The sequence below is a fragment of the Nematostella vectensis genome, chromosome 14, assembly GCF_932526225.1.
Source record: "Nematostella vectensis chromosome 14, jaNemVect1.1, whole genome shotgun sequence".
NCBI lineage: Eukaryota > Metazoa > Cnidaria > Anthozoa > Actiniaria > Edwardsiidae > Nematostella > Nematostella vectensis.
Window position 1 is genome coordinate 463609 of NC_064047.1, and position 26986 is coordinate 490594.

The window sequence follows — 26986 nt, forward strand, 5'->3', positions numbered from 1 at the left end:
CATCTAGGTTCTGACTCGTATTGTGCGGACCTGGATGTGGAGTGCCCGAAGTACGCGCCATCTGGGATCTGTGACGGTACAGGGAGCGTTGGCTACAGCATTCAATACCTCGAGACGAACTGCAAGAAGACGTGCGGGCTCTGCCTTAGGTGGGTTAGTACTACATGTAGGGCTAGGGAGATGAAACCAGTTCATGGGGTCCTACATAACGTGCTTACCCTCGGGTGAGATAGGCGGGCTAGTGTGTCGAGTGTGCTCTGCCTCAGGTGGGTTAGTACTACATGTAGGACTAGGGAGATGAAACCAGTTCATGGGGTCCTACATAACGTGCTTACCCTCGGGTGAGATAGGCGGGCTAGTGTGTCGAGTGTGCTCTGCCTCAGGTGGGTTAGTACTTCATGTAGGACTAGGGAGATGGAACAAGTTCATGGGGTCTCACAAAACGTGCTCACCCTCGGGTGAGATAGGCGGGCTAGTGTGTCGTTAGACAGGTAAGAATGACTTCAATGAGTAATGGCGACCCACAGGCAGAAAGGTAACAAAGCCTCTAACTAGGCCTAGCCTGGTATCCAGGCCTTATACACAATCCACTCTCATTCTCACTGAGTTCGGGAATTTGTGTTATTGATTTACTTCTTAACTTTGTTCCAAGCAAAAAAGCAGGCTTGCAAAACCATAAAAATGGGCACACCAGTGGCAATCACTGGCAATCACACATTTTATTTGCCTTTTTAGCTACATACACTAATGTAAGAGCGCTTCAGGTTTGTACAAAATAGCCTTTTAGCTTACATAACGTTTACCGTCATCCCACCCCCACTCATTCAGTCAATACCCATACTCCTTGGCGGTCACTCGATCTCAAACAGGCTTGGTTTTATTAGGCCTTTTCTTACACGATGCCAAACTCAAAACGTTGACCTTATTATCCAACCACAAAACTCTATAATCTGGCTCAATGTTTGACGATATGATTATCTAGAGACTCTCAGAGTTGTTTTGTTTTTTCAGAGATCAGAAAAGATCTGTAGACCCGTCCCTCTTTTCAAGACTAGGCCGTCTTACCCTCCCGACCCGTGGAGTAACTCCTTACCCCACCCCTGACAGTAACAATTCAGTGCTACTCCCTCCCCTCTTGCCCTGTCACCCGGCATGCTGTGCGGGCGCCGAGAGAAAGCAGCCAATCGACCTGGCCTTCCTTGTAGATGGCTCGGATGCCATGACGAACATGGACTTCCGGGATTTGCTGGATGTCGTGAAGACGACATATTATCAGTTTCAGGTATCATGACATGGCTCTCGACGTCACTATCTTTTTTCCCATACGCACTTTATACACTTTATACGACTTTGTAAATGCACCAAATTCAGTCATCTAGGACAATTTGTAAGCAAATCAAAATCGCTGAATTCGCAGTCCCGTTTCTGAAATTACCCCTATGCATCTAACCGGCGCATGAGATATATTTTAAAGGTGAAGCACTTAGAACATATAAGTATTATATAAATTCCGCCTTTTATATATTTTTTATTTATACATGCGTGATATCTTTGCATCTAACCAGAGCATGTAATGTTCTTTTAAGATCGCTGAAGGCATGACTCGGGTAGCAGTGGCAGTGTTCGGTGCATCCACTAAAGTTATCTTCGGTTTTGATGAATTCTCTCAAGTCAAGGGAATGGACAATGCGTTGAGTGGCGTCACCAGACCTGGAGGAGATGCCATGGTTGGATCCGCCCTCAGGGATGCGAAGAAGCAGATCTTCAACAAGGCGCGAGACGGGGTGCCGAAAAGGTATTGGCTAAATGAAATGATGATCATGATGATGTTTATAATGATGCTAGTGATGATGGTGGTGACGACGAAGACGACGACGACGACGACGACGACGATGATGATGATGATGATGATGATGATGATGATGATGATGATGATGATGATGATGATGATGATGATGATGATGATGGTGGTGGTGGTGGTGGTGGTGGTCGTGGTGGTGGTGGTGATGATGATGGTGATGATGATGATGATGATGATGAATAATGATGGTGATGATTGTTAGTGATTTACGTATATTTGTATCCACAGACTGATTCACATGCTGTGCGGAAGAACCAAAGATGACGTCATAAAGCCCGCCGCAGAGCTCCGTAGTGCTGACGTCACCATCGTTGCGGCAGGGGCATGCGCGAGTGTCAATAAGAGGGACTTGTGCATTATCGGTAGCCCCCCTCCATGCGAGAATGCCGTCATGATCAAGACCACCCACCCCCCCAAAGCACCCGCATGCGAGTTCGCCGATAAAATACTTAGCGGTGAGAGATTAACAACGTTAATCATCTGATTCATCCCTATTTAGAGGCTTTCGTGCCCGGCAAACGTAAAGTATAGATAGTAAATCATATCTCAAAGTACAGTTAACTGGGTAGAGTAAAGTACATATAGTAAATGATATAGAAATACAATTAAGCAAGTAAAGTAGAGTACGGATAGTATATATAATAATGTAGTCTAGAATAGTATTTAGACTGGGTATTTCGAAACTATTTCTATGAAGTGTCTTATTAGTATATGATAAAAACGCTAACAGGCTAAGAGACTATTTCTATGAAGTGTCTTATTAGTATATGATAAAAACGCTAACAGGCTAAGAGACTATTTCTAAGAAGTGTCTTATTAGTATATGATAAAAAGGCTAACAGGCTAAGAGACTATTTCTATGAAGTGTCTTATTATATGTGGTAAAAATACTAACAGGCTAAGAGACTATTTCTATGAAGTGTCTTTTTAGTATATGATAAAACGCTAACAGGCTAAGAGACTATTTCTATGAAGTGTCTTATTATATGTGGTAAAAATACTAACAGGCTAAGAGACTATTTCTATGAAGTGTCTTTTTAGTATATGATAAAAAACAGACTAACTGTAGCGTGGGTCCACGGCTGGGATCTTCTGATACTCATGTTGTTATTCTTTCTTTAGTCTACTGTCAGGTTTGCATCCTATTGGCTCATCCTATTACCAACCTGCTGAGCTAGACGCCAAATTAAAAATTACCCAGAAAACCCTGGGGACGAGCTTGTCATATAAAATTCTTTTGCGATTTTTTTTTTCTTTCGGTCATTACGACCTTTTTTTTCATGTTTTATATTTTTTATTCTATTTTTTGTTCTAACCCTCCTTTTCTTTAAATCCGCTTTTTTCATTGCCATTCCAAGTGTTGACATATTATTATATATATTCAGATGTACCTCCAAAGCCAACAACACCCCCGACCACAGGTAATGTATAATAAAACCCCTCTCAAGTCAACAACACCATGGGAAACAGATTATGTATAATTCTACACAAACATTATTTTCTACAGACTATATGTAGCAATGGAGGTCGCCTAAGCATTTCGAAGTGGAAAACCATCCTTTCTCTTCCGGCGGGAGCTGGCCTTGATAATAGCACACTTTTAGTAAATTGATCTTTTTGTTTTCTGCAGCTGCGCCAACGACTTCGTCTCCAAGGCCGTCGCCATCAGGTACGATCCGATGGTTGTGCAACCTTATAGCGACCAGAGGTCAATGAATCTACATGAATTGTAGTCTAATAGCGACCAGAGGTCAATGAATCTACATGAATTGTAGTCTAATAGCGACCAGAGGTCAATTAATCTACATGAATTGTAGTCTAATAGCGACCAGAGGTCAATTAATCTACATGAATTGTAGTCTAATAGCGACCAGAGGTCAATTTATCTACATAAATTGTAGTCTTATAGCGACCAGAGGTCAATTAATCTACATGAATTGTAGTCTAATAGCGACCAGAGGTCAATTAATCTACATGAATTGTAGTCTAATAGCGACCAGAGGTCAATTAATCTACATGAATTGCAGTCTAATAGCGACCAGAGGTCAATTAATCTACATGAATTGCAGTCTAATAGCGACCTTGAGGTCAACTTATCTACATGAATTGCAGTTCGTTCTCTTAAATGATATATATGCCATGAATATCCTGGTGGTATGGTGGTAATCTCTTGAAAACTTCAATAACGAATATCTCATTTTTTTACGCAGAATCAAGTACTCAGCCGCCCCCGACAGGTAAAAGTCCTTTCAACAACTTTCACCAACTCTCATGTCGAATTTGGACATGTTCAAAGAGAATGAGAGTCGTCGGTGAGAGTGGTCCTTTCAACAACTTTCACCAACTCTCATGTCGAATTTGGACATGTTCAAAGAGAATGAGAGTCGTCGGTGAGAGTGGATAAGAGTACGTGAGTGGTGAGAGTGGATAAGAGTACGTGATTGGTGAGAGTGCACGGACAAACGGACATGAGAGTTGGAACCCCCATAGGCTCTCATCCCCGATTGATCGAGGCCTTATCTTCTTTGATGTGGTTAACACTCTGTATCGATTCCATTGCATTCCATAATATTCCGTTGTGATAAAAGTTTCGATGGTTTATTTAAGCGAACATTATCGCTTATTTTTATTCAACAGTCTGCACATCGTGCCATACGACCCCTAGTAACGCAACTCCCCTCGCGCCTGCGCAGAAATTCATCGCCATCTACGTGCCCGTCCCAGTCCCAGTCCCTGTCCGAGTTCCGGTCCCCATGCACCAACAATCACCCCTACCCATGCCACGCCCTATCCCTCATGCACCCCATCTTGCCACCGGACAAGCTGTCCCACAACAAGCTGTCCCACAATGGGCCTCACCTCCGATAGACACCGTCAGCAGTATCACTACAAGCCCAATACACCACTTAGCCCCACCCCCAGGGGCAATACAGTCCGCCTTGCAGGCTCACCTAACCGGCGGAGCCGGCGTCTTACATCGTTTCGGATTTCCTTTGTATCCTGTTACCATGGGAATGCCTGGACCACTTCCAGTCAACCCTCTCAGCCCAGACACAAACTTTGTACATCCGGTTACCCATCACATGGTACATGGGATGACACAGGGTGACCACGTGGCTGGGACGATGCACGGAGTGCCACTGAGTGATCAGATGGCTGGGGTAGCAGATCCCATGGCGATGTTTCAGGCGGGCTCTCTTCGCCATCCCGGCAGCCTCGATGACTTGACGGCTGCTGTCCTTCACCCTACGGGGATACTGAATGCTGCAAAGTTTGGTCACCATGAAGTAGACCACCCCTGGCCGGGTGGCCACGTCCAGATCTCTCTTCTGGGGGCAGCTTTCCATGACTCTTCTGGCGAGACCGGCAAAACACTCCAAGCACATGATTCGGACGCGTCTCAGTCCCTAGATGTATCTCTTCCAAACAAAGGCTCGCAAGATTCACACGTGCAACCTGGTTTCCATGACAACTCACCCTCGGATCACGTGGTGCCTGTCTTTCATGATGGAGCCCACGTAGAGGATATGTCTGACATTCGCCCCCCTGGAAGTCTAGGATTCCACTCGAATACGAACTCTTCGCACGAGACGTCGCAGAGTTATGGTCTTGATGACGTCAGCACGGACTCTCAGAGTTATCAGAACTCTGTCATTGGTGACAACGTCTTGCTTTACCCAGCGCAAAAGGTTTCTTCCGATTTTACAGACCATGGGACTACGGGAAGTGAAAAGCACGAAACAAAGGAGCAGACTGGATTTGATGATGACAATTGGAGCGGAAAAAATAATCAAGAAAGGGTTGAAAATGTAGTGTCTCAGAATACTCAAAAATCCGTTTCTTTTTCTGATTCAAACGAAGATGTAGGGAATAACAACACGATGTTTTCAGACCTCCATAGCTTTGATACTCCATACGACCAAGACAGCGCCAGGGATACGGAAAATGATGAGAACACCGGAGCCAATTACGATAAACCAGGAATCATGTTATATCACAGAAAGTCTGCTCGTACCGGTGACAAATCTCGGCACGTAAATCAGGACGATGGAACGACTGGTCATAACAAAAAAGCAACCTACTCAAAGGATGACCAGGAACAATATCAAGAAGGAAAAGTTTTAGATGAAGGAAATGGTTATGTTCCTGATTCCCATGAGGGTAAAGAAAAAAATGAGTGGGATAATTATGACGGAGACAATGATGATGGTGACTCTAAAACCATAGAAGCGAACAAAGACATAAGTGTGTATCATCACAGTGAGAGTTTAAATGACGAAGAAGAGCTCCACCCTCCTCAACTTATAAGGAACTCACAATCCACGCTTAGGCACCTAAGGCACGGGAGGGCGCGGCATAGGCTTAAGGTGCCTGCGCACCACAGAGGCAGACATAGGAAGAATGCTACGCCATCGAGTACGGACATGGCTCGTGATGGATACCACAGTGATAATGAATATGGGGATTTAGATGGTGAAGATGAACGGCCTCAAAGAAGACATCGCCATTCTTACTCTAAATCCAATGGTGAGTTACTATATGAGGTACATACAAATACGCGGGTCCCAAAACTTTCTTCCACACCCCTAATGCCAACCTGTTCGAAGAGGTAAGCCAGTTATATCACCTTTCTCCATTTCACCTTTCCCCATTTCACCTTACCCCATTTCACCTTACTCCATTATACACCTTAACCCATTTCACCTTACACCATTTCACCTTACTCCATGTCACTTTACCCCATTTCACCTCACCCCATTTAACTTTACCCCATTTAACTTTACCCCATTTCGCCTTACCCCATTTCGCCTTACCCCATTTCACTTTACTCCATTTCACCTTACCCCATTTCACTTTACCCCATTTAACTTTACCCCATTTCACCTTACCCCATTTCATCTTTCCCCATTTCACCTTACCCCATTTCACTTTACTCCATTTCACCTTACCCCATTTTACCTTTCCCCATTTCACCTTACCCCATTTCACCTACCCCATTTCACCTTACCCCATTTCACCTACCCCATTTCACCTTACCCTATTTCACCTTACTCCATTTCAACTTACCCCATTTCACCTTACCCCATTTCACCTTTCCCCATTTCACCTTACCCCATTTCACCTTACCCCATTTTACTTTACCCCATTTAACTTTACCCCATTTCGCCTTACCCCATTTCACCTTACTCCATATCACCTTACCCCATTTCACCTTACCCCATTTCACCTACCCCATTTCACCTTACCCTATTTCACCTTACTCCATTTCACCTTACCCCATTTCACCTTACCCCATTTCACCTTACTCCATTTTACCTTACCCCATTTCACCTTACTCCATTTCACCTTACCCTATTTCACCTTACCCCATTTCACCTACCCCATTTCACCTTACCCTATTTCACCTTACTCCATTTCACCTTACTCCATTATACACCTTAACCCATTTCACCTTACACCATTTCACCTTACCCCATGTCACTTTACCCCATTTCACCTCACCCCATTTAACTTTACCCCATTTAACTTTACCCCATTTCGCCTTACCCCATTTCGCCTTACCCCATTTCACTTTACTCCATTTCACCTTACCCCATTTCACTTTACCCCATTTAACTTTACCCCATTTAACTTTACCCCATTTCACCTTACCCCATTTCATCTTTCCCCATTTCACCTTACCCCATTTCACTTTACTCCATTTCACCTTACCCCATTTTACCTTTCCCCATTTCACCTTACCCCATTTCACCTACCCCATTTCACCTTACCCCATTTCACCTACCCCATTTCACCTTACCCTATTTCACCTTACTCCATTTCAACTTACCCCATTTCACCTTACCCCATTTCACCTTTCCCCATTTCACCTTACCCCATTTCACCTTACCCCATTTTACCTTACCCCATTTAACTTTACCCCATTTCGCCTTACCCCATTTCACCTTACTCCATATCACCTTACCCCATTTCACCTTACCCCATTTCACCTACCCCATTTCACCTTACCCTATTTCACCGTACTCCATTTCACCTTACCCCATTTCACCTTACCCCATTTCACCTTACTCCATTTCACCTTACCCCATTTCACCTTACTCCATTTCACCTTACCCTATTTCACCTTACCCCATTTCACCTACCCCATTTCACCTTACCCTATTTCACCTTACTCCATTTCACCTTACCCCATTTCACCTTACCCCATTTCACCATCCTCCATTTTACCTTACCCCATTTCACCTTACCCCATTTCACCTTACGCCATTTCACCTTACGCCATTTCACCTTTCCCCATTTCACCGTACCCCATTTTACCTTACTCCATTTCACCTTACCCCATTTCACCTTACTCCATATCACCTTACTCCATTTCACCTTACCCCATTTCACCTTACTCCATATCACCTACCCCATTTCACCTTACCCTATTTCACCTTACTCCATTTCACCTTACCCCATTTCACCTTACTCCATTTCACCTTACCCCATTTCACCTTACCCCATTTCACCTACCCCATTTCACCTCACCCTATTTCACCTTACCCCATTTCACCTTACCCCATTTCACCTTACCCCATTTCACCTTACCCAATTTTATCTTACCTCATTTTATCCTAACCGATTTCATCTTACTCCATTTTATTTTTACCCCACGTTAACCCAGTTTTGTACTGTAGTTGGAGGCTGCTATGATGTTGATCCGGCATGTCCTACATTCCTCCAGTCCGGTTGGGATTGTACCGGCTCCTCTTACGGCTACAGTAACCAATTTCTTCGTGAAAACTGTAGGAAATCATGCGGACTCTGTGGCAGGTAGGCTTGCTATTTTGATACCAAAGCTTCTCGAGTCATGCCATTTTTAAATGGCATGACTCGAGTATTAAAATACTAAAGATTTTCGATAGATGGCATTGGCCATAAGTACTATATTTTAGTATTAATAAAAACTTAATTCAGGGAAACAGGTATTATTTTCTAATATCATTAACCTGTGTTCCCTTTTAATTTAGGGACGACAGTGATGTGGTCTCAAGCCACACAAGCCATGATGGCACTATCGGTGGTTGGGCGGACAAAACAATCAACGGACAAACCACTCTCAAATACGTTTTACAGGAGTGGAAAAGAAAGAGGAACAAGCTCCCTAAACCTAAAAATGTTCGATACACGACATGATGCTGCTGCCAAACAATTACACTAAAAAAACAACAACAATTATCTTGCCTTACCCTGGTCCTACCATAGACAGTAATATACTTTTCTAAGGTTGACCCCTGAATCAACCATTGGTAACATAACCTTTAAAAGAAAAAGTCGACAACAACGCAGATTTATGTTTTTACAAAGATATCTCGGCAGGCCAATACCTACCAGGTTATAAATGACCTGGCGCCTTGGTAACGGCCTTCGGTAACGGCCTTGGTAACGACCCCTGGATCAACCATTGGTAACAAGACAACCTGCTGCTCTCGCAAGACACGCGAGAGACACGTGGGAAGGCGCTGACACATTACATGCGCGTCGCGTGAACATCAACGCAAGAATGAAGTAGCCGCCAAGCATTGTATCTTTAAATGCTGCATTTTAATAAATATCATTGATTTTGAGCTGTCTTTTGTACCTCCCCCTCCCCCTCCCCCCCCCCCCCCCCCCCCCCCCCCCCCCCCACTCCTAGGGTCACTGACACTATATACTACCGTACTACCATACTACCACTGTACGGTCAATTTTACGAAACAAAAACATGTGAGGTCCGCTCGGAATTAGATTTCTACCTTGGACTCCGTCCTAAACATTGTTTGAATCGGGATTCTTCAACACGAAACGGGAACATAAACACAATACTAAACTACGTTTTTTTTCTTTTCAGCAAGTTATTTTTATACTTTTCTTTTTTTTATATATATAAAAATGATTACCGTAAGATCAACAGATCAATAGGCACAAATACAGAGCTTTGGCGACCTGTGCAAACACCAAACCAAAAATGGGATTTGTTGCTCTACCACGGGCTGTATCCCCAAGAGAAAAAAACGCGCCGCTGGGGGGTCGAGGTGGTCGAGTTACTCATTTACCAAGTGCAAGTGGCGGCGGTTACACACCCGGCGCGTCGTTTGAAAGGTCGCAAGCGCGTAGAAAAAGAGTTCGCTGCAGGAGCGAACCCAAGGCATATGCATCCAGTCAAAGTAGGAATACAGGCTTATTCAACACTTACAAGACATTAGACTTCATTTCGGAGTCAAATTATCCTATAGCCCGTGTTTCACGTATCCGCTTGCGTGGCGATAAAAAGTAATATATTTTTTTTCCGTTCTGAATACATTGAGTCCCGTTAATCCGAACTTTGTGTGAATACAAATCCGCGAGATATTTAGGACTACGCAGTAAATTCAACGAGAAACATATAGGAATTGCTTGAATGATTGTGTCTTCAAAACCGATCTCTAAAAGTTCCCTCTCCATCCCTCCCCACCAGTGTTTGTCCTTGTACCCCCTCCCTACCCTCCCCATGTCGAACCAGTAATTACAGCGTGTGGTCCTGGAATTTTTAGCAGTCAAGTTAACAGAACATTGACAAACTCTGTATAAACTTGCAAAATTCGCCTCCAAGCTCGTCTTAAATACACTCTCCTTGGTAGTGTCGGGTATGGCATTCCTCTGTCCCATGCGAATACCAAGACGGCGAAGGAAAAGTAGGTTTTCGTGTGAGTTAGACCGTTTATGTCGGATTTGTTTACATGCTGTGCTGAGCGCGTGTCAACTTTACTTTGACAGGGAAAGGTGCCGACGAGAAAAATACTCTACAAAATGGAGCCCCTAAAAACCGAATTACCGGCAGCAGCAGCCTCGACTCATTGGTTGGTATTGTCAAACAGGAAGACGAGGATTATTTTGCTGATGACCCAAAGAAAATGGTCGTTACGCACGATTTTATTCCTTGCGTCGATGACGAACTCGCCGTCAAGCGCGGCGAACGAGTTTTAATGCTTTACCGTCAGAACAACTGGTATTACATCAAGAACAGTCGAAACAGTGAGGGATTTATTCCGTTTACCAATTGCATTGCCGAGGATGAGTACGAAAAGCGGCAAAACAAGCTCAGCCGGCAAAACATCATCCGCAACACATCATTCCTTGATTCTATGGATAGCTCTATTTATCCCGGCCAAAAAGTGTCTGTATTTATGAAGAAAAACTTTGGCGAATTTGTCGCACTATGGGACTTCAATGCTACTGCAGAGGATGACATTACTGCAAGCAAGGGGGACGTAGTTACTGTGTTAAACAAAGACGATCCTGACTGGTACTGGGTGGTGAAGAGAAGCGGGGACGAGGGGTTCATTCCCAAAGAATTCATTATCCCAGCGGACCAGCTAAGCGTGAAGTGTAAGTAAAATTATCCTTCCAATAGAGGTATTTTCAGCTCATTTCTTCTATATGATATAAGTATATCGAAGTCATGACGAGTATAAACGGCTAGAATCAGCAAAGACTTACTGTAAAGTATGGGGCTTCTTATCGAGGAGCAATTATTATAGAGTTTGTGGTTTGAGCTATAACGCTATTCAGATCACTATCTAGCAACTTGATAATTTTAACCGCAAACTGTGTAGTCATTAGCAAAGTCCCTCATGCATACACTCGAGGATTACATAGTTGTCAAAATTAAATGCATGACACTCCAGCTTTGGTTTACAAGTGTGTCGGAAGCTGGGGCCGAAATCTGAACCGAATGTCGTTTAGAATGTGTACAATTTGACTTTTTTATATGAAGTGGTCTACCAAGTTGCTAGAGTTATTGGTTTTTAAATGCTTTTGAGGAGTGGGTGGTTATGAATGTTTAATTATGTTTTGTGTTATGGAATCTATTTAGGAGGTGTTATAAAACTAATTTAGATTTCAGTTTGAGAAGTACTTTGATGGAGCCCGTAACAATTTCATCGCCACTTCTTACGAATGTATCAACTCTCGGCTAAACCTGCGGAAAAGTGCCCAATCATATTTTGTCTGCCAAATCGATTATTTTATTCTTCGCAAACTTTGTTTAGTTGGTGCGAACAGCACTGGTTTCCAATAAGATATGATCAACTCGTATTTATAATAAGACCTGCTATTGATAAAATGTATAATACAAATAGCTTTAGTTTTCTTGGCACAATGCTAGATATCTGTGTAGCTCATCCAATTATGTAAAGCTGTCATAAGAAGATATGTCCTTTGACAGGACTAATTTTTTTCTCAAGAATTCAATGAATGCAAACCGCCTGTATTGGCTTGTCTTGAATTTTCTCAAACATTTTTTTTCCACCCAACTTGTTTAAAATAGAGGCAACAATAAGAATAAGCAGTGATAAAATAAATGAATTTTTCAGACTTCCAAGATTCCCAAAAATTGTATTTTTTTTATTGATTTTTGTCATTTTGTCAACAGGTGCCTCTCATTCCAGTAATAGCAGTACTACAACAAGCAGCCAAGACTCACCACACACACCACACCTTACCACGTCAGTACCTTATGCTCAGATGGACAACCACACATCTAAAAACAACCTGTCATCTAAAGTGAATCCCCTAGCAACTAGAAAAGATGCCTTGACAACAAAGTCAAATGCATCTGTGTCCTATATTGAAAGCTTTGGAGTGGTAGAGACTCCTGGTAGCATAAATGCCTTAGCAACCACTATTGGCATGGCGACACCCATAGATTCCATGACGAAACAGATGGACAGCATGAGTATCGACACAGTTAAGTATACCCCCCTAGCTCCCCTGGCATGCCAACCTGCCACAGCCTCCAGGCTGAATAGCGCAGGCCGGTCACGACGTAACAGTAATGACCTCATGATATATGGCCAAGACTTAGTGTGCACAGATACCTATACAGCACAGCAAGACAATGAACTGACAGTGTTCAAAGGAGACTGGGTTTATGCGGACATGCAGCAAAGGGATGCGCGAGGGTGGATATGGGCTTATTCACCTGCTTCACATAAGCAGGGCTACGTGCCGAGGGCATGCCTCAGACCCCCTGCTACCACACCTCTTTAAATAACCTATAGAACTCTGTGCGCTGAGATAGGTGGATACCACACACTTCTTTTAAGTTATTCAAATATGTTGGAATGGGCATACATCAAGAAAGTCAAACGAAACATACCATACGGTTTTCTGGTGTGTGTGTGTGTGTGATTTTTGCTCATAAGAATTTATAGAACAGATGGATGAAAAGCAATCAGCATATATTGATCAATGATTTGCATAAGCAATAAATAAGAAGTACAAACCATGGGCAGTTTATCCCTCTTTCTCAGAAACCTAATATTACCTCACCCCTTCCCCATTTTGAAGAATAATGGGTGCTGCAGAGGAGGATACTGTAGAAATGATAGTGTTGGTGGAAATACCAAAAATAAAGATTACTTCACAAAACCAGAGATTGGAGTTATGAAGAATTTCAAAGTAACCACTTGATAGATATGACCTCTTGAGAATTGTTTTGTCTAATTGGGCCACTCCTTCACATGACTGCAAGAATATTTGGCACAGCAGGACAAACTGCTTCAAAGATGAAAACAAAGAAAAAGTTTACTCCTCTAGCTCAATTACCCCCCTCTCCCCTTTATCTCTGATATATTCACACAATCTTTTTTCTACCCTCTGCAAACTTTGCATTACCTCTCCCTTTTATCTCTGATATATTTCACAATTTTTTTTTCTGCCCTCTGCAAATTTTGCATTATATTATACGTGCCCGAAACAATAGCTTTTTGAGTACCTTGAGTTGTTTGCATGAGATTGCCTGCTGTGCGTTTGGGGAGAAATAAAAATAGGTACAACGATTTGAAACGTGTACATAATTTATTCACAGGGAATGAATAAGCAAAAAATCCAGCTCAGCGAACAACCTAAACCTCTTTGCTTGGTTATTTTTTTTTTTTCCACGGAAAGCTTAAATTCCCGGGGTCACATTCTCAAAAAAGTAGAATGCAAAATACCAGTATAATGGCAATGTCTCCTGCGCCAGTATCTTGTTCTTGAACCTTTTTTTGGTTTGTTTATGTTCCCAAGTACTATAGTTCAGCGACTTATTTCCTCATATCAATCCATTTTCCGTTAGTTCGAGTCCAGGTATTTTTCGAGGTCTTGTTACCCGAGGGTTGCACAGTGCTGTCCATGTTTTATGTTTTCTTGGATGATTTTGCAGCTCGGTTTTTCTCTGTGTTTCGATATTTTTCAAGGACCTTTCGCTCATGGCCTCCAGGACAGAAGCGATTTGTGTTTAGACATGCCTCGCGTTTAGATCTCCCTTTCCTTGTGTTTCCCTCGACAACATTACGATCGAAGTTGTAGTAATCGTACTCGTCAAAATAAGGTTCCATTCTTTGCAATATTGGTCGTTCCAGGAAAAAAAAAATTCCACTTTCCGAGCAGCAAGACTTCCTCTGAAGAGCCTCAAAACAAGAATAGCTGATCGAAAGCAAAACAACGGCAGATGGAATATACAATGAATCTTCACACAATTTGATTGGCTAATGAGAACTAATTAGTAGACAAAATAATAATGACGTAATGTTATTCTTGGTTTTTGTGGGTTACCTGTGGTCTGTGATTATCGGGTTTCCTGTGTGCTGGTTCCAGTCTCCTCGGGGATTTTTCATGGAAGAAAAACTGTTTTTGTCATCAAGAAGGAAGTTATTCCCAAAAGTGCTGCAAAAGTGTGAGTAGAATCGCCCTAAAGATCGCTTGTATGTCTTTACATGTAACCTTCTAGTTCAGAAAGAAAGGGGTGGTCATATTACTTGAGCGGTCAAGCATGTGTTCAGCAAGAGCATTTGCTATTGGTTTCCCTATGAAAATAAGTACTAAGTAAGTACTAGTAACTTAATTACTTAATTATCTGTCCTATTTCAAGAAGTGATAACCGCGATATCTTTGTACAAGAATACATCATAACAATCAGCTATTTCCACTAAAATTTGGCTTGTTGGCATCACGTCATATGTATTGACAACTCTTGTAGATGATGCCATATTTTTAAATATGTTGTTAAAACAACAGAGACTTCTTTTGTGCATGCCCGCGTCTGCCCAAATCAGTACATCTAAAGTACTTAGTTGCACTAATGACATACTTAAGTAAATAAACAAAATATGTGCAATGGAAATAATCAACTTTCAGCATGCATTCCAAGACCAGAATTTGTTTATTTTATAGAACAGTAGAACTCCACCAAATTTGATTGTTGTGTTGTTGATAAGGCTGGTACTAAGGGACTGTTGCCCTGGATTCAAGTTGTTAATGTGCCATAAGGACAATGTTGTGACTTTTTATTTAAACTGCCAATCAACTATTGTAAACGTCACTAATTAGTATGTTGAAATGCTACAGCTAAGACTAATAAAACCAAGTTCAGTCTGACCTAGTGTCTCTTAACAAGCACACATCATATTAAACCACAAAAGGAAATAATATGTCGCAGCAACCATATTGGATTTGTGATGGCAGGCAAGACGTGCAAACTCAATGTTTTGGGAGTTTTGTGAACTCAGTGTTTTCAAGGTTTTCTCTTTTGAAAAACCATCCATTGTCTACTGATAGTTCTAAAGAAATGGAAGGCGCTTATCAGCCTGTGTGTAGCAGTTTATCTAATGGTCTATTTCACTGTCAGCTCAAAACTGCTGTGTTCTTGTTGCTAGCTAATAGTGCTGTATTCTGGATACCTCCACTATGGCTCAAAGATTCAACATTTACGTGAGGTTCAACTCCAACTCCAACATTCCAGTGCTAATCGACATGACGTGGAGTATACGTCAACTTAAGGAGGAGCTGGGTCGACAGCAGAGTGTGGACCCCAGGGGCATCAGGATCATCTTTGCTGGCAGGGAGCTGAAAGATAGCACCACATTACAGGTAAACATGTGGAATAGACAAGCAATTACCTTGTAATACACAGAAAGACAACATAAAAGGCAAGACAAAGACATCCAAAACTGTGCAAATAGGCTGAAAGGTGGTGTGATGTTCTGTTATCACAAAACTGTAATTCTATAATCAGATGTTTATCAGGGACTATAAAGATTTCTATAAGAGATTCCCTGATTTTATACCTGTGTGATCTTGTTTTTTTTGTGATATTGTGTGGTGTGATGTTGCATTTTGTGAAGTTGTTTGATGTTTTGTTGTGGATTTAATGTTGGTTTATGTGATGTTGAGATGATTGTAGTGATGTTGTTTTATGTAATGTTGGGTTGTGTAATGTTGTTTTTTTGTGTTCTGTTGCATTGCTTGTAGGACTGTGAGATTCCTAATCAGAGCATCATCCATGCCATCCATGGAGGGAGACAGACAGTGAATGTGGATGCCTCAGCCACTATGCCTTTAGCCAGCATCAACCTTAGTGCCGAAAGTGGTGATCCTAGACCCATGGCCGCCTCTGCAGGTGATGATCATGACAGCTATTTATGAGGATGATAGTACTGGTGGAATGGTACTGCTGTATGATGGTGATGGTGATGATGGTACTGGTGGAATGGTACAACTGTATGATGGTGATGGTGATGATGATGATAGTACTGGTAGAATGGTAATGCTGTAGGTGATGGCGATGATGGTGATGATGATGATAGTACTGGTGGAATGGTACAACTGTATGATGGTGATGGTGATGATGATGATAGTACTGGTAGAATGGTAATGCTGTAGGTGATGGTGATGATGGTGATGATGATGATAGTACTGGTGGAATGGTACAACTGTAATGATGATGATAGTACTGGTGGAATGTTACCACTGTATGATGGTGATGATGATGATAATAGTACTGGTGGAATTGTACTGCTGTATGATTTGATAATGATGATAGTAATGGTGGAATGGTACCACTGTATGATGGTGATGATGATGATAGTACTGGTGGAATGGTACCACTGTATGATGGTGATGATGATGATGATAGTACTGGTGGAATTGTACAGCTGTATGATCTGGTGATGATGATAGTACTAGTGGAATGGTACTGCTGTATGATGGTGATGATGATGATAGTACTGGTGGAATGGTACAACTGTTTGATGGTGATGGTGATGATAGTACTAGTGGAATGGTACTGCTGTATGATGATGATGATGATGATGAATGAGATGATGATGATGATGATGATGATGATGATGATGATGATGATGGTACTGGTGGAATTGTACTGCTGTATGATGGTGATGATGATGATAGTACTGGTGGAATGGTACTGCTGTATGATGGTGATGATGATGATAGTACTGGTGGAATGGTACCACTGTATGATGGTGATGATGATGATAGTACTGGTGGAATGGTACCACTGTATTATGGTGATAATGATGATAGTACTGGTGAAATGGTACTGCTGTATGATCTGGTGATGATGATAGTACTGGTGGAATAGTACAGCTGTATGATGGTGATGATGATGATAATGATGATGGTACTGGTGGAATGGTACCACTGTATGATGGTGATGATGATGATGATGGTACTGGTAGAATGGTACCGCTGTATGATGGTGATGATGATGATGATAGTACTGGTGGAATGGTACTGCTGTATGATGGTGATGATGATGATGATGATAGTACTGGTGGAATTGCACTGCTGTATGATCTGGTGATGATGATGATAGTACTGGGAGAATGGTAATGCTGTAGGTGATGGTGATGATTTTGGTGATGATGATAGTACTGTTGGAATGGTACTGCTGTATGATGGTGATGATGATGATAGTACTGGTGGAATGGTACCACTGTATGATGGCGATGATGATGATAGTACTGGTGGAATGGTACCACTGTATTATGGTGATAATGATAATAGTACTGGAAGAATGGTACCACTGTATGATGGCGATGATGATGATAGCACTGGTGGAATGGTACTGCTGTATGATGGTGATGATGATGATAGTACTGGTGGAATGGTACCACTGTATGATGGCGATGATGATGATAGTACTGGTGGAATGGTACCACTGTATTATGGTGATAATGATAATAGTACTGGTGGAATGGTACCACTGTATGATGGCGATGATGATGATAGCACTGGTGGAATGGTACAGCTGTTTGATGGTGATGATGATGATAGTACTGGTGGAATGGTACTGCTGTATGATCTGGTGATGATGATAGTACTGGTGGAATAGTACAGCTGTATGATGGTGATGATGGTGATGATGATGATGATGATGATGATGATGATGATGATGATGGTACTGGTGGAATGGTACCACTGTTGATGGTGATGATGATGATAGTACTGGTGGAATGGTACCACATTATGATGTTGATGGTGATGATGATGATAGTACTGGTGGAATGGTACTGCTGTATGATCTGGTGATGATGATGATAGTACTGGTGGAATGGTACCACTGTATGATGGTGATGATGATGATAGTACTGGTGGAATTGTACAGCTGTATGATCTGGTGATGATGATAATAGTACTGGTGGAATGGTACCACTGTATGATGGTGATGATGATGATAGTACTGGTGGAATGATACAGCTGTATGATGGTGATGATGATGATGATGATGATGATGATGATGATGATGATGATGATGATGATGATGGTGATGATGATGATAGTACTGGTGGAATGTTACCACTGTATGATGATGATGATGATAATCAACTATATGATATGGGTGACTTGGTGTTTCTCTGCTGATTCAGGTTCCTCAGCACATGGTAAGAAGGCCATGTACTATGTGTACTGCCGCCAGTGTAAAAGTGCTCAGCCAGGAAAGCTAAGAGTTTGCTGTTCTTCCTGCAAAGAGGGAACTCTGGTTCTCAAACAGGTCAGCATTGTTATTAATTTCAATTGAGAATATCACCATCTAAACACTTGAGATTATCACCATCCAAACACTTGAGATTATCACCATCCAAACACTTGAGATTATCACCATTCAAACACTTGAGATTATCACCATCCAAACACTTGAGATTATCACCATCCAAACACTTGACATTATCACCATTCAAACACTTGAGATTATCACCATTCAAATACTTGAGATTATCACCATCCAAACACTTGAGATTATCACCATCCAAACACTTGAGATTATCACCATTCAAACACTTGAGATTATCACCATCCAAACACTTGAGATTATCACCATTCAAACTCTTTGGAGACTGTGACTATATATCCAGGCTGAACTTTACTGAGATATCTAACACTTAGAAGACTGTGACTTCAAATCCAGACCTGACTTTACAGATTTCTAACTTTTTACGATACTGTGATTACAGATCCAGACTTAACTTTACTGATTTCTAACACTTAGGAGACTGTGACTATAGATCCAGACTGAACTATAATTTCTACTTTCACAACAAACCCTTTTGTTCTGCCAGGACCCTGGGGGTTGGGATGATGTGCTTCAACCTGGAAGAATCAAGGGCACATGTCAAAAGGCAGGGTGCAAAGGAGAAACAGCCGTAAGTAGCAAGGGTGTATAATGTAGGGTGCAAAGAAGAAAGCCGTAAGTAGCAAGGGTGTATCAGGTAGGGTGCAAAGTAGAAACAGCCGTAAGTAGCAAGGGTTCATGAGGCAGGGTGCAAAGTAGAAACAGCCGTAAGTAGCAAGGGTGAATGAGGCAGGGTGCAAATTAGAAAGATATAAGTAGCAAGGGTGCATGAGGCAGGGTGCAAAGGAGAAAGCCGTAAGTAGCAAGGGTGTATGAGGCAGGGTGCAAAGGAGAAAGCTGTAAGTAGCAAGGGTGTATCAGGCAGGGTGCAAAGGAGAAACAGCCGTTAGTAGCAAGGGTGCATGAGGCAGGGTGCAAAGTAGAAAGGTGTAAGTAGCAAGGGTGCATGAGGCAGGGTGCAAAGGAGAAAGGTGTAAGTAGCAAGGGTGCATGAGGTAGGGTGCAAAGGAGAAAGCTGTAAGTAGCAAGGGTGCATGAGGCAGGGTGCAAAGGAGAAAGCCGTAAGTAGCAAGGGTGCATGAGGCAGGGTGCAAAGAAGAAAGCCGTAAGTAGCAAGGGTGTATGAGGCAGGGTGCAAAGGAGAAAGCCGTAAGTAGCAAGGGTGCATGAGGCAGGGTGCAAAGAAGAAAGCCGTAAGTAGCAAGGGTGTATCAGGTAGGGTGCAAAGAAGAAAGGTGTAAGTAGCAAGGGTGCATGAGGTAGGGTGCAAAGGAGAAACAGCCGTAAGTAGCAAGGGTTTATAAGGTAGGGTGCAAAGTAGAAACAGCCGTAAGTAGCAAGGGTGCATGAGGCAGGGTGCAAAGGAGAAAGGTGTAAGTAGCAAGGGTGCATGAGGTAGGGTGCAAAGGAGAAACAGCCGTAAGTAGCAAGGGTTTATAAGGTAGGGTGCAAAGTAGAAACAGCCGTAAGTAGCAAGGGTGCATGAGGCAGGGTGCAAAGTAGAAACAGCCGTAAGTAGCAAGGGTGCATGAGGTAGGGTGCAAAGGAGAAAGCCGTAAGTAGCAAGGGTGCATGAGACAGGGTGCAAAGGAGAAAGGTGTAAGTAGCAAGGGTGCATGAGGTAGGGTGCAAAGAAGAAAGGTGTAAGTAGCAAGGGTGCATGAGGTAGGGTGCAAAGGAGAAACAGCCGTAAGTAGCAAGGGTTTATAAGGTAGGGTGCAAAGTAGAAACAGCCATAAGTAGCAAGGGTGCATGAGGCAGGGTGCAAAGGAGAAAGCCGTAAGTAGCAAGGGTGTATGAGGCAGGGTGCAAAGGAGAAAGCTGTAAGTAGCAAGGGTGTATCAGGCAGGGTGCAAAGGAGAAACAGCCGTTAGTAGCAAGGGTGCATGAGGCAGGGTGCAAAGTAGAAAGGTGTAAGTAGCAAGGGTGCATGAGGCAGGGTGCAAAGGAGAAAGGTGTAAGTAGCAAGGGTGCATGAGGTAGGGTGCAAAGGAGAAAGCTGTAAGTAGCAAGGGTGCATGAGGCAGGGTGCAAAGGAGAAAGCCGTAAGTAGCAAGGGTGCATGAGGCAGGGTGCAAAGAAGAAAGCCGTAAGTAGCAAGGGTGTATGAGGCAGGGTGCAAAGGAGAAAGCCGTAAGTAGCAAGGGTGCATGAGGCAGGGTGCAAAGAAGAAAGCCGTAAGTAGCAAGGGTGTATCAGGTAGGGTGCAAAGAAGAAAGGTGTAAGTAGCAAGGGTGCATGAGGTAGGGTGCAAAGGAGAAACAGCCGTAAGTAGCAAGGGTTTATAAGGTAGGGTGCAAAGTAGAAACAGCCGTAAGTAGCAAGGGTGCATGAGGCAGGGTGCAAAGGAGAAAGGTGTAAGTAGCAAGGGTGCATGAGGTAGGGTGCAAAGGAGAAACAGCCGTAAGTAGCAAGGGTTTATAAGGTAGGGTGCAAAGTAGAAACAGCCGTAAGTAGCAAGGGTGCATGAGGCAGGGTGCAAAGTAGAAACAGCCGTAAGTAGCAAGGGTGCATGAGGTAGGGTGCAAAGGAGAAAGCCGTAAGTAGCAAGGGTGCATGAGACAGGGTGCAAAGGAGAAAGGTGTAAGTAGCAAGGGTGCATGAGGTAGGGTGCAAAGAAGAAAGGTGTAAGTAGCAAGGGTGCATGAGGTAGGGTGCAAAGGAGAAACAGCCGTAAGTAGCAAGGGTTTATAAGGTAGGGTGCAAAGTAGAAACAGCCATAAGTAGCAAGGGTGCATGAGGCAGGGTGCAAAGGAGAAACAGCTGTAAGTAGCAAGGGTGCATGAGGCAGGGTGCAAAGGAGAAAGCCGTAAGTAGCAAGGGTGCATGAGGCAGGGTGCAAAGAAGAAACAGCCGTAAGTAGCAAGGGTGCATGAGGCAGGGTGCAAAGGAGAAAGCCGTAAGTAGCAAGGGTTTATAAGGTAGGGTGCAAAGGAGAAACAGCCGTAAGTAGCAAGGGTTTATAAGGTAGGGTGCAAAGGAGAAACAGCCGTAAGTAGCAAGGGTTTATAAGGTAGGGTGCAAAGGAGAAACAGCCGTAAGTAGCAAAGGTGCATGAGGCAGGGTGCAAAGGAGAAAGCCGTAAGTAGCAAGGGTGCATGAGGCAGGGTGCAAAGGAGAAACAGCCGTAAGTAGCAAGGGTGCATGAGGCAGGGTGCAAAGAAGAAAGCTGTAAGTAGCAAGGGTGCATGAGGCAGGGTGCAAAGGAGAAAGCTGTAAGTAGCAAGGGTTTATGAGGCAGGGTGCAAAGGAGAAAGGTGTAAGTAGCAAGGGTGCATGAGGCAGGGTGCAAAGGAGAAACAGCCGTAAGTAGCAAGGGTGCATGAGGCAGGGTGCAAAGGAGAAAGCTGTAAGTAGCAAGGGTGCATGAGGCAGGGTACAAAGGAGAAACAGCCGTAAGTAGCAAGGGTTTATAAGGTAGGGTGCAAAGGAGAAACAGCCAATAGTAGAAAGGGCGGAAAAGGCAGGGTGTCTGTTAGGGGAACACTTAACTCTCTCCTTGCAGATTACCAAATCATTCTCCAGAAAATGTGATTGTTACTTTGGAAAAACTCCTTGTCACTAGTAGCCACTAAATAATCCATATTATTATTGTGATAAAATGTATTTACTATTATTTCCGTAGGAATTCTTTTTTAAATGTGCTGCCCACCCTGTATCTGAGGATGAGCGTTCTGTACCATTATTCCTTATAAGGACCAACACACGTAATGTACCATGCCTAGCTTGTGAGGACATAGTGTAAGTATCAGTTTAAAACATCGTTCCATATTTGAATTGAGATTAACATCACACACACATACATCTTGTGCCATGATGCGCTTGACTGTGCTGCTCTTATTGTACAGACCCTGTACTTTACTTGTGTTTTGTGCAGTACCATGTATCTTACATAACTGTCATGCACTCATTGACCCTGTTCTTGTTTGTGCCGTGCCAGGTGTCTTGACTGATTGTGTTTATTAATGTAGAGACCCTGTTCTTGTGTTTCCCTGTGAAGTTGGTCACGCCATATGTCTGGATTGTTTCGAAATCTACTGCACAACTAAACTGAATGATCGCCAGTTCATCCAACATAGAGACCATGGATACACCCTCCCCTGCCCTGGTGACACAGGTGAGTAACCATGGATACACCCTCCTCTGCCCAGGTGACACAGGTGAGTAACCATGGATACACCCTCCTCTGCCCAGGTGACACAGGTGAGTAGCCATAGATACACCCTCCACGCCCTGGTGATACAGGTGAGTAACCATGGTTACACACTGCCCTGGTGACACTGGTAAGTAACCATGGATACGCCCTCCCCAACCTGGGTAACACAAATCAGGCCAAAGTTATCTAATATGAGCCTTGAGTGCCCATCATGGGCCCTGATAGTCTACATATAGGTACTAGGCTTCCATATTGATCTTCTAATACTGTGTTTACACTAGTAGTCATGCATATTTTGTGCTTGTGTGGACACAGTCTGATTGTGAAACATGTTTTGTCTCCAGAAAGTTGCAGTGATGCACTGATAACAGAGGCTCATCACTTCAGGGTCTTGGGCCAAGAGCAGGTTTGTACTTACAATATAATGGTCCTTAAGAACGGTTTGTTCTCACAGTATAATGGTCCTCAAGAGCAGGTTTGTTCTCACAGTATGTTTGTTTGTTTAATTCAACCGATTACAGTACATGAATAGACTGAATTGCCGGTAGAGTAAGCGATTACTATATAATTCACAACACATATTTAGCGTATTTAACGGAAGCAAATTTAGAAAAGCGGTCTGTGCAACCCGCTTCAACGTGGCGACTACAACTCCCTGATTTTAGAGCATATGGCGTATTGATAGGCACTACCCTTCTGGATATTAGAGGGTAGAGCACACTATCCTGCTCTAATGCCTGAAATTAGTTTAATACAAGCCTTATGGCGGCGATCTTCTAATGTTAATAAGTCTGCTCTTGTAAGAGCGTCCGTGTAGCTCAGGTTAGGAAATATTACCCTCAGATATCTCTTCTGTACTTTCTCTAACGCTTCACTCAGGTATTTAGGTAACTTTACTGTATTTGATTGACAGTATAACACTAGTTTACTGTATTTGTTTGACAGTCTGACACTAGTTTTCTATATTTTGATTGACAGTATGACACTAGTTTGCTATGTTTTGTTTGACAGTATGACACTAGTTTGCTATGTTTTGATTGACAGTATGACACTAGTTTGCTATGTTTTGATTGACAGTATGACACTATTTTGCTATGTTTTGATTGACAGTATGACACTAGTTTGCTATGTTTTAATTGACATTATGACACTTGTTTGCTATGTTTTGTTTGACAGTATGACACTAGTTTGCTATGTTTTGATTGACAGTATGACACTAGTTTGCTATGTTTTGATTGACAGTATGACACTATTTTGCTATGTTTTGATGGACAGTATGAAACTAGTTTGCTATGTTTTGATTGACAGTATGACACTATTTTGCTATGTTTTGATTGACAGTATGACACTAGTTTGCTATGTTTTGATTGACAGTATGACACTAGTTTGCTATGTTTTGTTTGACAGTATGACACTAGTTTGCTATGTTTTGTTTGACAGTATGACACTAGTTTGCTACGTTTTGATTGACAGTATGACCGATATCAGCGTTTCGGCACTGAGGAGTGCGTCCTTCAGATGGGCGGTGTCTTGTGCCCAGGTCGAGGGTGTGGCATGGGGCTCTTTCCCGCGGCAGGAGCCAGAAGTGTTCACTGCCAGGGTGGGTGTAATGTGAGTATTAGCTCTTGATATTGCAGACGCAATTTGCACGCAAAAATTTTAACTGGAATAATTTGAACATGTCTACACCCAACCCCATCCTTCATACCCATCGCACGCCTAATGGCGAAGTCAAAGTTGTTGTGTATTGCTTCTCAGCTGACGTTTTGCCGCGAATGCAAAGGACGGTATGAAAGGGGACACAAATGCCAGACACAAACACGACCCTCTACTAGAACGTCTCTTTTAAGCGTAAGTAACGAAATAAATGAGTGTTTTTATTGCCTGAATCGTCAAAGGTCTCATCCTCGGGGACCCAGGGCGTCCGAGATCGCACACACAATCTCTCTGATTTTTGTTGTGCACCCTTTCCTTTTGTCCTGAATGAGCCTTCCGCCATACATTTTATTTTAATTCCAGCGGTATCGTGTATCTCGAGAAAGCGCGCGCAGGTCATGTTGGGAGCAGGAAGACCAGGAAGCTCAGGATCTTATCCGACGCATTAGCAAGCCGTGCCCCAAGTGCAACGTGCCAACAGAGAAAAGCGGTGAGTCTGTCACGTGCCAACAGAGAAAAGCGGTGAGTCTGTCACGTGCCAACAGAAAAAAGCGCTTAGTCTGTCACGTGCCCACAGAGAAAAGCGGTAAGTCGATTATGTGCCCACAGAGAAAAGCGGTAAGTCGATCACGTGCCCACAGAGAAAAGCGGTAAGTCGATCACGTGCCCACAGAGAAAAGCGGTAAGTCGATCATGTGCCCACAGAGAAAAGCGGTAAGTCGGCCATGTGCCCACTGAGAAAATCGGTAAGTCGATCATGTGCCCACAGAGAAAAGCGGTAAGTCGATCATGTGCTAGCAGAGAAAAGCGGTTAGTTAGGCGGTCGTAACCACATGTGCTCGCCCTGTAAATTTGAGAGGTGTCCCCATGTTATGTTTCTAGGCGGTTGTAACCACATGTCCTGCTCGCGATGTAAATTTGACTGGTGCTGGCTTTGCGGCATTCAGTGGAACCCCGAGTGTCAAGGCAACCATTGGTTCCTTCAAGAACGCTACCGACGGTGATAAGCTCGTCCCCATCCATTGGGCTGGCCGGGGCTTTAGAGACGATGGTATCCTCGCAGCCTTATTCAATAATAAAATGCACTCTCCTATAATGTATTATCGTCTTCATTCAATGGACAGCTACTAAACGCACGTGATCAGGACGCTCGTGACCAGGTGCCACGTGATCTGTAAGCACGTGACCAGGACGAACGTGACCAAGACGCTCGTGACCCGGTGCCACGTGACCAGTAAGCACGTGACCAGGACGAACGTGAGCAAGACGCTTGTGACCCGGTGCCACGTGACCAGTAAGCACGTGACCTGGACACACATGACCAGGAAGCTCGTACCAGGACCCACATGACCATGACTGAAAAATACTAGGATTTAATAGCAAGAGGAAAATAATAGCTTACGTTAGATGGCCCCATGACAAGTAATCCGGAACCCATGAAGAAATGAGACGAATCCGAAATCCACATACTAGGATCTGGAATCCAAGACTTAAGCCGGAATAAAAGAATCCTGGAAAACAAAAATGGAATCCGGAATCCACGGGAAAAAAACCCACATGGAATCCGGAATCCACACACTAGGCCCCCCGAATCCAAAAACCTATTGGGGAACCTGTCATGTGGCGAGTTTTAGAAACCTTTAGAACCGATGACCAGAGTTCAAGAATTTCGTGTGTGCCCGCAAATCGCCAAAACACTTTTTAAAATGAAATAGTTTGTAAAGCTCGTGCGAGTCTCAGTTGTTTGTTATTGTAGCGATAAGAACTCTGTATCCTCCACGACAACACTAAACATTGTTAGATAAAATTAAAAAAAAAAAACATAGGAAAATATAAAATAATACAATCTTTTTTCGTCATATCAATTCATGGTAATTTTGAATCAAATTAAATATTTTCTTCCTTACCATTCAACCAAAACCTCTCGTAACTAGTAATAACCAATAGCAAAATAAAACGCCAACTTCCTTTTACCTTCAAACCCAGTATTTGTACAAAATATTCTCTTTTTCGCATTATCATAAACAGTATTTTTGAAGGAAATGCTGTTTTTAGTTGATTCCCTTTTCTTGCCCAAAATTGCAAAAGTGCAGATTTTGTTAAAGTTGTGGTCTTTTCCACCAGCAACTCATTAACTTTTATTGGCTTTTTAATATGGTGTTTTTAAGAACATATCTTAAAGCACATCTGGCAAAGGCATACCGACTTTCTCGAGGTCAGGAAAATTACCAAATATTCAAATGGAAAACTTCAGCCAAATGTTGTTTTTGTTTAGGAAAAATCACTTATTGTTTATTATTAGTTAAAGGGGTAGATGTTCAATGGTGACTTCGGATTACTTGTTTTTCTGTTGGTATTATATTCTAAGTTCTGGGAATGGTTTACGGAAATCACTCAC

General features: G+C 42.9%; 4 protein-coding genes across 16 annotated transcripts in view; all 4 read left to right on the forward strand.

Moving 5' to 3' along the window:
- LOC5500775 overlaps positions 1–243 on the forward strand; it is a 33521-nt gene extending 33278 nt beyond the window's left edge. For all 11 annotated transcript variants that reach the window (XM_048721795.1, XM_048721801.1, XM_048721794.1 and 8 more), the window contains one exon: positions 8–243. In XM_048721795.1, coding sequence (XP_048577752.1) covers positions 8–228 — 221 coding nt within the window. In that variant the 3' untranslated portion in view covers positions 229–243. The remainder of the gene's footprint in view (positions 1–7) is intronic.
- Positions 244–751: 508 nt separating this feature from the next.
- LOC125559841 lies at positions 752–9471 on the forward strand. Its single transcript, XM_048721806.1, has 9 exons — positions 752–1282; positions 1587–1795; positions 2090–2316; positions 3247–3282; positions 3492–3530; positions 4072–4098; positions 4499–6388; positions 8542–8677; positions 8875–9471. Exons 1-9 carry the CDS (start codon positions 1220–1222, stop codon positions 9038–9040), a joined length of 2793 nt encoding a protein of 930 aa, XP_048577763.1. The 5' UTR covers positions 752–1219; the 3' UTR covers positions 9041–9471.
- A 925-nt stretch (positions 9472–10396) lies between these two features.
- LOC125556750 (SH3 domain-containing protein Dlish-like) lies at positions 10397–13297 on the forward strand. Its single transcript, XM_048721766.1, has 3 exons — positions 10397–10557; positions 10640–11251; positions 12297–13297. Exons 1-3 carry the CDS (start codon positions 10512–10514, stop codon positions 12911–12913), a joined length of 1275 nt encoding a protein of 424 aa, XP_048577723.1. The 5' UTR covers positions 10397–10511; the 3' UTR covers positions 12914–13297.
- Positions 13298–14448: 1151 nt separating this feature from the next.
- Positions 14449–26453, forward strand: LOC5512842 (E3 ubiquitin-protein ligase parkin). 3 transcript variants are annotated; one of them, XM_048721763.1, is made up of 12 exons: positions 14449–14582; positions 15562–15775; positions 16157–16304; positions 18574–18698; positions 19264–19347; positions 22402–22517; positions 22748–22893; positions 23277–23338; positions 24406–24543; positions 24691–24783; positions 24952–25110; positions 25471–26453. In XM_048721763.1, exons 2-12 carry the CDS (start codon positions 15593–15595, stop codon positions 25717–25719), a joined length of 1503 nt encoding a protein of 500 aa, XP_048577720.1. In that variant the 5' UTR covers positions 14449–14582; positions 15562–15592; the 3' UTR covers positions 25720–26453. The 3 variants fall into 3 exon arrangements, with proteins under 3 accessions (XP_048577720.1, XP_048577722.1, XP_048577721.1); XM_048721765.1 differs by having other exon boundaries at positions 24952–25078; positions 25471–25684; XM_048721764.1 differs by lacking the exon at positions 14449–14582 and adding an exon at positions 14589–14731.
- The last annotated feature ends 533 nt before the right edge of the window (positions 26454–26986 follow it).